Raw genomic sequence first — 12652 nt, forward strand, 5'->3', positions numbered from 1 at the left:
TGTTTTCACACAGTTTATTCAGAAGTTTAGAAGTTAAAATGTCGGCATCCCCCTCAAGAAAAATCATCCCATGCCACTTTCCAACATACAGATTAGCACCCTCCTATTCTCATTACCCATGCTTACCACACACTCCTGCAAAACACATGGGGGTCAAGACCCCAACTATTTGGTAATCCAAAGAAACTACACAGTTACACAAAAGACTCTCACTTCCTTTTTACCAGCAAACCATGAATGAAAGAATAAGGGGCAAACACATGATCTTCATCCAGAGTTAATATTTCCCTAAAAGTCTTTTTCCTTCCTCTAAGTCATTAAAATCCAAAGCAGTTTCAATTACTAATTTCAACTTTGAGATTCCTTTTTTTTGTTTGTTTTCCTGAATCGCTAAGCTAGGACATACTTTCCTTTCATAGCTAATGTTTACAACCTCAAGACTGGCAGGAAGCAGTCTCCCAGTTGTGACTTGGCCACGACACTCTGCAATATGCAAAGTTATCACATAGGTGCAAATAACGCTTTAAGAGTCATCAAAATTTTTTAAAGCAATAATGCATTAATATGGAGCCTCCACATTTTTCTGATGCAGCAAAAGTTCTCTAAAGGTGGTGGTGGCAGCTGTGAAAGAAGAGGCACTTCGTGCTAAAATTCAGAGGGTCTCTCTTCAGAGACCACCCCAGCAGAGAGGCCTGGTCAGCCCAAGCCTGCAGGTGACCCTTTAGGGTGGAGAGGACTATCCCCCAGGAAGGCATCTGCAAAGGAAATATTTGTAATCATGATTCCAAGGCAAAATGGTTACTTAAAGTTGGGAGAGGAGAAACACTGAGAATACAAATACGGTTGCACCAGGGACTAAGGAGTGAACTGTACAAGCATCTGAAGGCTGGCCCTGCACTGTGTACTGGTTGGTTTCCTCACCGCTCCAGGAGGTCCTAGAGACAGAACAGGAGCAGCACCTTAGCCAAGAGGGTTCCAGGCCACCTGCTTCTGTCTAGGCTCCCACTGTTGTGTTCCCAGGAAGGAGCTGAGGTCCTGTTGGCAGCACTTGTGGGTATTGCTGGTCCATGGCAATATCCAAAGGGGTTTCTGATACAGTCATGAAGAGAAGGTGAGGATTTTTCACATGATTTGAGACTCCTTGGTGATGCCCAGCAGCCTTTGGGCCTTCTAAGAGCAACAATGGATCAAGCTGGCCTCCTCCATCTAAACTCAGAAAAGCAGCAGGAGTATTTTAGATGGGCAGGAGCAAATAAACCAAAATGGATTGACAGTCTTTATCCTAGTACCATAAATAAAGTGCACCATGATTGGAGGCTATAAAAAGCCACTTGCCAGAGGCTGAGGTCTGGGGAGAAACCACCATAACCATCCATTCAGAATGGCGGATCATTTCCTTCAGTCAGAATGCTGGCTGCCGACGCTCTTTATTGCTTTATTTCCTTCTGTACTACGAACTTTTAGCCGTAAAGAAAAAAAATACTTGGTTGGCTTGACCGGAAGCATGTCACAGAAACCCAGAACTGGCTGATAATAAGTTTATGTTACAGTCTCCAAGTTGGATGATGGCTGTTTTTCCCCCTTCGTTCTGATGAACTTAGGAAAATTTGAGGTTTTTTTTAAAACATCAGATTGGCTCATGATGCTTCTAAAGAAGCAGGACAGCCGTTCATGGCCAGCACAGTAGAAACGGTTGTCTTTGTTCCACCAGTCATCAGCTGTGTTACGAAGAGAACCCACTTACTATCACCATGTTCACCACGTTGGTGGGTTCCATAAACTTCCTGGAAACTCTTCCAAAAGAGTATGTGAGAAGAAAACCATGATGTTGTACAAAGAACTCTGCTCGATTTAGGATCCCTTTCCAAGGAAAACTATTTTGCTGCTTTCATGTAGGAAGGGATCGCCCCCCGCGCGGTCAGACCCTCAAAGCGCTTGTAGGTGTAATTGATGAAGACCCAGTCCTTGCTCTTGTAGTCCGTCTCAGGGTGATTACTTGTCGCCACTGGGAAAGAAAGAGATGTGAGAGTTGAGACAGCCGTACCCTGATGGACGACTCAGTGCTGAAGACATGACATTCTGGAGAACATTCTGCAGATTTTCTACATTTGCTTGCCTATGTTCCTTGAACCTCATATTTTTCACAATATTTTTAAAGTTTTATTTTTCCATTTCTGTCATTTCAGGTTACCTAACCTTTAATTTAATAAACAAGAGAGCAAATCTTTGTGGTTGAGCCGTCTAAACGTAGGCATTTGTATTCACTTTCCATTTGGCAAGGTCTCACCTGCTGCCCAGCATCAACAATGGAAATATACTTACAAAGAGCCTGAAGAACTGAAGTTCCTCTCTGTGTTCTCTACCCTGATTTCTAAACATCACCCCCAAATCTGGGGGACATAATGCACTGATAAGGCAGCCTGAGGTGGTGGTGGTATTACCTGTTGGCTTAAGAATATCAGATTCTGGAAACTCATCGAAGTTTGAGGTATCATCAATGCTTTTGATTTCAATAGATATTGCAGCAGGTCTCTCTCTGCCAAGAACAGACATGCCAAAAATTACTATAGTCAGTAATCATATGGGTCACAACTAACAAGTCCGGGAAAGACCCCGATCTGACTGACAGGGAAACACTGTCCACTGACAGGCAGCCTTTATTTCCTTTGAAAAGCTATGACCACTGACAGCCACACTAGCTGACTAAATCCAAACAAAATTGTGATGAAAAAAATATAACAATTATCCACAGCTAGGAAGAAAGACAAGAAAAATAAGGTGAAATTAAAATTCAAAGTTAGCATACTCCTGACAGCCTGCCCTGTCTGCTGAAAAGGGAAACCCAACCTCTACACGTCTCTGCCCTCTTCTACCAGAAGTGCCACCGAGTAGAGAGGCTAAAGGCAAAGGTTAAAAATCACAAGCATGCAAATTAGGGACAATTATGAAACAGATACAACTTCATCTTCTGTTTAGCAACCAGGGAATGCTGGCTACAGCAGTGAGGGCAGTACATTGACAGCGCTCTACGACCCAACCCCCTCATGACAATTTCATGCTCCCCTGCACCGCCCCCACTACTTTCTTCCTTCTCTACCCCCAAAACAGCCTCCACCTGTGGGCACAGACTGTCCGGCTGGTGGCCCCCAACACTAGAGAGACTGGTGTGTCTGAGGTAAAAAGCAAGTGGAACATGAAGCTCAGGCAGTCCTTTCACCATGGAATCCAAAGGCATTTCACTTTGGAAACAACTGCTGAATGAAAATCAGGACAAGACCCTGAATTTCTAAGAAGCTCTCTTCCCATACTTGGCATGCCAGTAATGGCTTCTAAATTAGTATTAAGCAAACTACAGACTCAAATTATCCTGAAAGCTTTTATATGGATATACCTGATATGTTCCCAGTCAACACCTTCAAAAAAAGAATTATTTTTGATTTCCTCAACTCCAGGGGCTCCAATTCTATGTTCCCATTCACAGCAGAATCTGGAAAAGAGAGGCCTTTCAGCACAACTCAAGTAGTCTCCTCAGGAAAAAGAAAAGGAATAACCTCCCCCTTTTTTAAAAAAAGAAATGGGAGGAAGCAGAGGGCAGACCTAAGAAATGATGAAATTTCTAAAAAAAAAAAAAAAAAAAGGATTCATTCATCTCAAATGTCCTAGGTGGGGGACAGGGGAAATGTTCTCTGATACCTCAAAATTAGATCCTTGGCTTTCTCAGAAATAGGAACTTCTGGAGGAAAAGTCAAAGTTTCTTTCCAGTTCATCACCTTCTTATATGTCTCTTGAGGGGTCTCAGAACAGAAAGGTGGGTAGCCTGTAATGAAAAGGGAACTTTGGAGCTTTCACATCCCATAACTCTGAATCTGAGTGAGATTATTCCGCTTAATTCAATTCTAATAGAATTTTAATGATCCTATGTGTCCTTTCCTATGTGACATGGACAGGATTCCCACTCATCCCAGAAAACAACTAAACCAATTGTTCATTTCCCCCCAAATCCAAAGTGAAGTTGTGCTTCTGATACCCCTAGGGAGCCAGCTACTAGCTGGGGCTCAAGAGGAAGGACAGAAGCCGAGCTGTGGACACAGGGCTCCCTGGGCCCCAAGAGGGCAAAGAAAGGATGCGACGCTAAGAAGCAACCCTTCTAGGAACACCCTTATTTGGGAAAAGTGACCCCACGCCTGAGAACTGCAGGGGAGAGGGCAGCCACAGCGTGTTACTCCACCTGACCCCGCACAGATCACATCCACCTCCACAGGCACCCATCCCATGTTCCGAAGACAACAACCAGACGCTACCACACCATCATTCACACGGACTCGCTCGGGGCCACCACGGACAGGGCTCTCCTAGTGCTCAGGCATATGGCACCCACCCCAGACGCACCCCCTAAATACACAGATACACCAAGCAAGAGGGAGAGAGGTCAGAGGGGTCCATGCTTTGAAGGCTTTGAGAGAGAAGGGGGACAGCAAGTAAGAGTGCTTCTAATACGGCCAGTGAAGGTTCTCTGAATACAGTGGGTGTTTAATAAATGCCAGTGAATGAAAGAGCTGCCAGATGGAGAGGATGGAAAAGTCAGAGAAAACCATGATAAATGATCTGCAAAGGCACGACAGAGTGCCCGTGAGCCTGAATACAGTGGGATTCATTTGATGACCCAGAGTTTTCTACCTAGGAAACTTCACAGTGAAAGACCTGGGGGGAGAAGTGCTCACTTGGATACCCCAACTGAAACAGTCTTATCAACACAGGGCTCCTTCCTGACCCCAAAGAAAAAGTTCCCTGAAAGCACGCGACTTACCAATGAGCATTTCATACATGATCACCCCCAGCGACCACCAATCACAGAGCTTGTTGTACCCGGTCTGCATGAACACCTCAGGAGCAATGTAGTCAGGAGTGCCTACTGTGGAGAAGGCCTGAAACACGCACCACATGTCAGGGAGGCCTGGCAGGAAGGCGGACGCCCAGAGTTCTGTCCTAGAGACCAGAGGCTATGAGGCCACCTAGAGCTACCCACAGACAATAAGCAGGAAGGCCTCTCCACAGCACTTCCAAAACGAAAACAAAGCCTTGTCAGTGAAGTAAGAGGCCATACCCTCAAAGGCAGCGGTCAAAGGCATCTGTCAGGCATAACAGTACTATAGCAGACAGAGTACCCAGTGTGTGCCCGGCTCTGATACTTTTATGCTTATGAGCCTATGACAAAACTCAGCAGAGGACTCTGAAGATAAAACTCTGACGCCCAAAACGGCTTTGCCTAAGGCCTCAAAACTAGTCAGGTGGCAGACTCCTGTTTGGAAATTAAAGGTAAAGTTATAAACTATTGGTCAAAGGTTTACAAATGTCTACTTACCAAAATGAAACATGTATGTAATAGTTCTTGGGCGATTATTTTCTAAATTCAAATAATCTACTCTCTCACACCAGGACTGCAATACCAGGCGAAGCGCAGTCACAGCCTTCCTGTGCTCAGTGTGTGAGGGCTTACCAGTGGGGGAAAGCTCAGATCCAAGTGCTTTCCATGTTAAACAACTTGTAAAGTTAAAAGCCACAGCTGTGTGGTGTTTTAAAAAATATTATGAAACACTGCAAACGTATAGAAAAACAAGCGCAGACAATACAACATCCATGTACCCATTACCAATATTAAAGAAAGGTTAATAACCTGTAATATTTTTCTCTCAGGTCATTTGTCTTTTTAAAAGAAACTATGTAAACGATAAAAGTGAGACTCCTTCCCTCTTCACTGAAGTCATAACGACCTGAAGTTGCTGTTATGATTGTACAGAAATTCGCATAAATGACATATTACTCCTTGTATATTTCAACTCTTAATAAAGCGTTTCATACTGTGCTGTATTATTCTACAATACGACAGCTTGCTTCTTTTATTCCACATTATGACTCAGATTTATTCATGTAGCTCCTGGCTCACCCACTCCGTTGCTGTGACATTATACAAGTGTCACACTGTTTTCATCCATTCTTCTGTAAACGCACACTTAAGCTGCTCCCAGTGTTTCACTCTAACAAGTAACACCTGAATAAACATTCCTGTAACAGCTCCTGAGCACTGGGAGTATTGCTGGGTCTTCCATTATGAGCATCTTCAACTCAACGAGACGTCTTCCAGTTGTCCTCCAAGGTGGACAAGCTGGCCTCCTCTTTAAACATGCCCAGTGGGGATAGCTCTTGGTGATCCACTTTCACCAACACTTGGCTTTGCCACACTCTTCAACTTTTACCAATCTGATGAATATGAAATAGGATCTTGCTGTTTTCATTTGCAAGATCTCTAGTAAGGCTGAGTGCATATTCATCTGTTAATCAGACATTCAGTTTTATTTCTTTTTCGGTGAATTATTGTTCAAATCCTTTGACTATTAGCTTTTATTTCCAGTTGCATCAACTTTTATCATTGATTCACTGGAATTCTTTTTTAACTTTAAAAAAAAAAAACCTTTTTTGGCCTCACAGTTTATGGAATCTTAGTTCCCCGACCAGGGATTGAACTCTGAGCCTGGCAGTGAAAGTTCAGAATCCTAACCACTGAACCAACACGGAATTCCATTCCTCTGATTTTAAACAGTAATTTGGCCATGAGTCTCTGAAACTGAGATCTGTTTTGTTTCTGAGCTTTTTGTAAAAATGGCATCATTCTACACGCAGTCTTCTGTTGCTACTTGATTTTTCGTCTATTTTGTTTTTAAATTTGATCCATGATGTCACATGTGGCTGCTGTTCAATTATTTTCACTGCTAAACAATATTCTATTCCAGAATGTAACCATTCTCCTGTTGATGGACACTGGGTTATTTCCAGTTTTTTGCTATTATGAAAGTGCAATAAAACATTCTTATACAACATGTTTCCTGGTTCAGAGGTGCAAGAGTTTCTCCAGGGCATCTGACTAAGGGCAGGTACGCACATGAACTGCAAGATAATTCCAAAGGAGTTGGACCATGTGGCTTGCCTCTTATTTTGCTTATATTTTTCAATATACAAATTATTTTTCTTTAAAGTAGTAAAATACACTAAGTATTCCTTCACAATTTGTACTTCTTAATTATCTGCATTATTTCTCAGTATGTTAAGAAACTCTTCCTTACTGAAGTAATACACATATTGCCTTGTATTTTCTTCTAAAATTTGTAAAGTTTTATTTTCCATCTATAATTTTTTTGTGTATAAGGTAGGAATTCATTTTTTCCGTACGAATAATTGCATGTTGTTTTCTTTCAAATATCCATGTTAAATAACATAAACACCACTTTTTTTGTTAATCTTTCAAGTTTGAAATATGGATTGGGCTTTCCCCAAGAAGCATTAATATTTTAATTCTAATTATAAAAGTTAAACTATAGAAACCCTTCAATTTAGACTAAATATATTCTAGCAAAGCTGGATGATAAGTAAATCCTATTTGTTTGAAGATTTCCATTATAAAACTGAGATCTCTTGCTACAAAAAAAAGAACTTCAAGATACTAAGGTATATAAAATCCTGGAGTTAGAGGATGCAGGTAACAGCAGGTTCCACACTGGTGTCACGTTCTCTCCTGGGAGCCCGAGCCCCACCCCGGGAGCCTGCGCTCACTGCCCCACCTGGTAAGCACAGGTAAGCAGGGACTGCCCCCTTCCCAAACCTCTGTTTTCCATGCTGACGTGTCCTCCAACTTCAAGCTCTTAATACTCCAAATCTGTACTCTTTTTTTTCCTTTTGTTGTCTGAATGTTGGTTGTTTACAGTGTCAATTGCAGCTATGCTCTAAAATGTTTTGTTCATTGTTAAGAGTAATTTTAGATGTGTTCCAACTTACTATTTCATTTAGGATTTTAGGGGAAATAGCAATTTAATTTCTTTCTTAATCACTTCTGTAAATTTTACACTTTAAAAAAATTGACAAAAGTTAGACGCATGGATGTACTTCAACTTTTACCTCTGTTTAATAAATAAATTAAGGTTGACTCATACCTTGTGGCAATGGCAACCCACTCCAGTACTCTTGCCTGGAAAATCCCATGGATGGAGGAGCCTGGTAGGCTGCAGTCCATGGGGTCGCTAAGAGTCGGACACGACTGAGCGACCTCCCTTTCACTTCTCACTTTCACGCATTGGAGAAGGAAATGGCACCCCACTCCAGTGTTCTTGCCTGGAGAATCCCAGGGACGGGGGAGCCTGGTGGGCTTCCGTCTATGGGGTCGCACAGAGTCAGACACGACTGAAGCGACTTAGCAGCAGCAGCATACCTTGTGGCTCAGTTGGTAAAGAATCCACCTGCAATATGGGAGACCTGGGTTTGATCCCTGGGTTGGGAAGAGCCCCTGGAGAAGGGAAAGGCTACCCACTCCAGTATTATGGCCTGGAGAATTCCATGGACTGTATGGTCCATGGGATCGCAAAGAGTCGGACACGACTGAGCGACTTTCACTCATACCTATGTCCTAATCAGTTACTGGCCTAACAGTCACCCAGGACCATGCTGGCACTACAAATATTAGAATGGAAGTTAAGCAGCCAAAGATGAAGGTAAAGCCTCCACTTGTTTTCTGTGATTTTCAACAGACTGAAAAGTAACAGGCTGGGTGAACAATTACATATGTTAGGCTTACCCAAGAGTATAAATAAACTTATGCTAAGCATTAACTTATATTAACCTTCCACTAGCAGAATGGGATCACTTACGAAAGGTCAAAAGCACAGGGTTAAATGACCTTTTGAAGACTAAAGGTAGCTTTATTTTCAAGTTATCAAAGGAGGTAATATGAGGATGACCACTTCTACTGTGATAAAAAGGCAAGAATCTTAACAAGAGCATGAGAACCTAAGTTTATTCAAATTATAGAACAATAAATATTAAAAAACATTTAACTCCTCCAAATGTAGAACTTGTGGTACCTCCTTCCTTATAGACCTATAAGGCATTCCTAGTAAGTTTGACATGACTCTCTGGTATATGTCAAAGGGCATAAAGCTTCTCAGAGTATGAGGATAATTTAAGGTATTTAAGATTGCCAGGAGAAATATCAATAACCTCAGATATGCAGATGACACCACCCTTATGGCAGAAAGTGAAGAGGAACTCAAAGGCCTCTTGATGAAAGTGAAAGAGGAGAGTGAAAAGGTTGGCTTGAAGCTCAACATTCGGAAAACGAAGATCATGGCATCTGGTCTCATCACTTCATGGGAAATATGTGGGGAAACAGTGGAAACAGTGTCAGACTTTATTTTTGGGGGCTCCAAAATCACTGCGGATGCTGATTGCAGCCATGAAATTAAAAGATGCTTACTCCTTGGAAGGAAAGTTATGAACAGCCTAGATAGCATATTAAAAAGAAGAGACATTACTTTGCCAACCAAGGTCCGTCTAGTCAAGGCTATGGTTTTTCCCGTGGTCACGTATGGATGTGAGAGTTGGACTGTGAAGAAAGCTGATCGCCGAAGAATTGATGCTTTTAAACTGTGGTGCTGGAGAAAACTCTTGAGAGTCCCTTGGACTGCAAGGAAATCCAACCAGTCCATTCTAAAGGAGATCGATCCTGGGTGTTCATTGGAAGGACTTATGCTAAAGCTGAAACTCCAATACTTTGGCCACCTCATGCGACGAGTTGACTCACTGGAAAAGACTCTGATGCTGGGAGGGACTAGGGGTGGGAGGAGACGGGGACGACAGAGAATGAGATGGCTGGATGGCATCACCGACTCGATGGACATGAGTTTGAGTGAACTCCGGGAGTTGGTGATGGACAGGGAGGCCTGGCGTGCTGTGGTTCATGGGGTCGCAAAGAGTCGGACACGACTAAGGAACTGAACTGAACTGAAGATTAATTACCCCCAAAATAAAGTGGCCAAAGATTATATCTTAGTTTGCTTTTTAAAAAAATTTTTAATCACAGATTCCTCACCTTTTGTTACCTTCCTATACACAGATAAGTATCTGTCTCCCAGTAACGCAGGAGCTACTAAGAAAGTTTCTTAGGTAGAGGGTCTCAACTTTGACTGCACAGCAGAATCACCTGGAGCCCTTTTAAAAAACCAGGTACCCAGACTATATACCCCAAACCAACGGCATCGCAATCTCCTGGGGTGGGACCCAGACATCAGTATGTTCTGAAGTTTCCCAGGTGATTCTGGTAAGCAGCCAAGGCTAAGATCTACTGCTCTGTGACAGACAACAGAAGCATCTGAAAAGATTTGTTCCTAATCCTTAACAACCTATGTAAACAGTGCTTCAACCACCTATAAAATTTAAACATTTAAAGAGGATCAGAATTCCTAAGAAGGCTATGATGATGAGGTATACCAAACTAACATTTTCTAATTAATGTTAGAAAAGATATCAAAGATTAATCTCATTTACTACATTTCCAAAAGTGTTTGGTTTAGGTTAATGCCTCTCCCAGGGCCCAAGTTTAACATAAAAATCATAATATTCAAAACATGGTCTTGAATGGGCCTCAAACGAATCCAAAAAATGCAAGCCTTTCCTTTGATTCTTTCTTAATCCTAAGACTTCCAACTTTCACATATGACTGCTGCTGCTAAGTCGCTTCAGTCGTGTCTGACTCTGTGCGACCCCATAGACGGCAGCCCACCAGGCTCCCCCGTCCCTGGGATTCTCCAGGCAAGAACACTGGAGTGGGTTGCCATTTCCTTCTCCAATGCATCAAAGTGGAAAGTGACAGTGAAGTCGCTCAGTTGTGTCCAACTCTTAGCGACCCCATGGACTGCAGCCTACCAGGCTCCTCCATCCATGGGATTCTCCAGGCAAGAGAACTGGAGTGGGGTGCCATTGCCTTCTCCTCACATATGACTAAGAGGTACTTACTAGCAACCTATTAAATGAATTATTAGAAATACCATAGAGAACCCTAATTCAGTGTTTTACTAAGGACTCTGGCCAAAACACAGTATTTGGCAAACCCGCCAAGTTACAACTGTGTACACCAACAAGCAGAAATGCCACTATTTCTAGAAATACACACACATGGTCATTCCAAATTAGTCATAGTTTTCCATCCTTGCCATTCTTGCTTTCTAATGACCCACTGCCAGTTTAGCTTTACTATTTTCAATTTGCTATTGGGTTTCTTGCAAAGCCTAGTATGTAGGGATATACATTCCTATTACATATGGTCAATAATTTTCCCATAACTAGACACTGGGATATGTGCACTGCAATTTATGAACCAATGAATCAGAATAAAAGTTTGCCTAGACAGAACATTTCACTGGTAAATTTGCACTATTTAAATAAGTTCCACCATGCTACTGAGATAAATGCAATGTTATTTATTTTTAAGCTTATGGGGCATAATTTTATGTGTATATACACGAATTATTAAAGTAAGCATTTCCCTTAAATTTCTCTCCAATTTTTAATCACCAAGTTCTTTTTTCTGCCACAACATAGGAAAGGGTGGGGCAGGTGAATTGACTAAGTGAATCACAAGTTTGAGAACCACAGCCTTGAAGTTCTGGGTAGGTATTTGTATTTAGTTTCAGTTTGAGAGAACTCACCTCAAATACAACCCTTTACCACCATAAACAGAGGGAAAAGGTAGAAAAGAAAGGAAAGCAGTTGTCACCAATGTAAAAGGGCAGAATGAGGTCACCCACTGAAAATGTCATGACCGAAACCACCTCATTTTATATCTGTCCTCCTTCAAAATACCACTTTTGGTGCTACCAGTGTGACAGGCCTCCCTTAAGGTAATTTAAAACAAGGAATAGGTAAAATGAAAGTCACTCAGTCGTGTCCGACTCTTTGCGACTCCATGGACAGTCCATGGAATTCTCCAGGCCAGAATACTGGAGTGGGTAGCCTTTCCCTTCTCCAGGGGATCTTCCCAACCCAGGGATCGAACCCAGGTCTCCCGCATTGCGGGCAGATTCTTTACCAGCTGAGCTACAAGGAATAGGTAAGCTGCAAACATTTATCAAATGCAAATTTATGTGCCTATTTCTAAACTGATTCATACTTGGTTTGTAGCATTTAAGAAGCCACCGATATTACTTACTAGCTGACGTCTATTTCTCTTCCAGGTTTCTGCTTTCCTTTTGGAATTCATGTTCTGAAAAGCTAAAAGCAGAGAAAACAAGTTATAATAAGCAAAGTTCAGCAATGTTTACTACTTTTTTAGGCTCTGGTTCAAGCTACAGGAGACCCTCAAGTCTCGCTTTTCTCCCCACACACCAAGAACTCTGCATGATACATTTCCCACCAAATCCGTAAGCCCCAGTCAGAGGCGCTAACGCATTAATTCAAAGTATCACAGAGAGAGTTGTAAGCCACACTTCCCTGGAGATAATATGACCAGAGAGGAGGACAGGCCTTAAACAGAATTACAGGGAATTGAATAAGAATCACAGGGAATTCACTGTCATCAGAGAGAGGCGAAGGTCCCAAAGTGGACCTAAAACATGCACAACTTTTCAAATTACTATCAAATTTCCAAGAGTAGTAACTCTTACATAATCAGAGACTTCTGTATATATTATACACTATAGACACAGCTTCCCAAGGATGAACTGTAATTTTACTACATAGTTTCAATGGTTTGGGCTTCCCTAATGGCTCAGATGGTAAAGAATCTGCCTGCAATGCAGGAGACCTGGGTTCGATCCCCAGGTTGGGAAGATCT

The 12652-nt window shown here is 42.2% G+C and overlaps 1 protein-coding gene across 6 annotated transcripts in view; it reads right to left on the reverse strand.

The window, feature by feature from the left end:
* The window catches only part of STK38 (serine/threonine kinase 38), a 43775-nt gene continuing 31123 nt past the window's right edge, over window positions 1–12652 (reverse strand). For all 6 annotated transcript variants that reach the window (XM_088831187.1, XM_055407212.2, XM_055407215.2 and 3 more), the window contains 6 exons: window positions 12029–12090; window positions 4808–4925; window positions 3694–3817; window positions 3392–3487; window positions 2442–2536; window positions 1–2005 (listed from right to left, as the gene is read on the reverse strand). In XM_088831187.1, coding sequence (XP_088687313.1) covers window positions 1875–2005; window positions 2442–2536; window positions 3392–3487; window positions 3694–3817; window positions 4808–4925; window positions 12029–12090 — 626 coding nt within the window. In that variant the 3' untranslated portion in view covers window positions 1–1874. The remainder of the gene's footprint in view (window positions 2006–2441; window positions 2537–3391; window positions 3488–3693; window positions 3818–4807; window positions 4926–12028; window positions 12091–12652) is intronic.

The sequence above is a fragment of the Moschus berezovskii genome, chromosome 23 (genome assembly GCF_049115385.1).
Source record: "Moschus berezovskii isolate FMDL1 chromosome 23, NW_MosBer_1.0, whole genome shotgun sequence".
NCBI lineage: Eukaryota > Metazoa > Chordata > Mammalia > Artiodactyla > Moschidae > Moschus > Moschus berezovskii.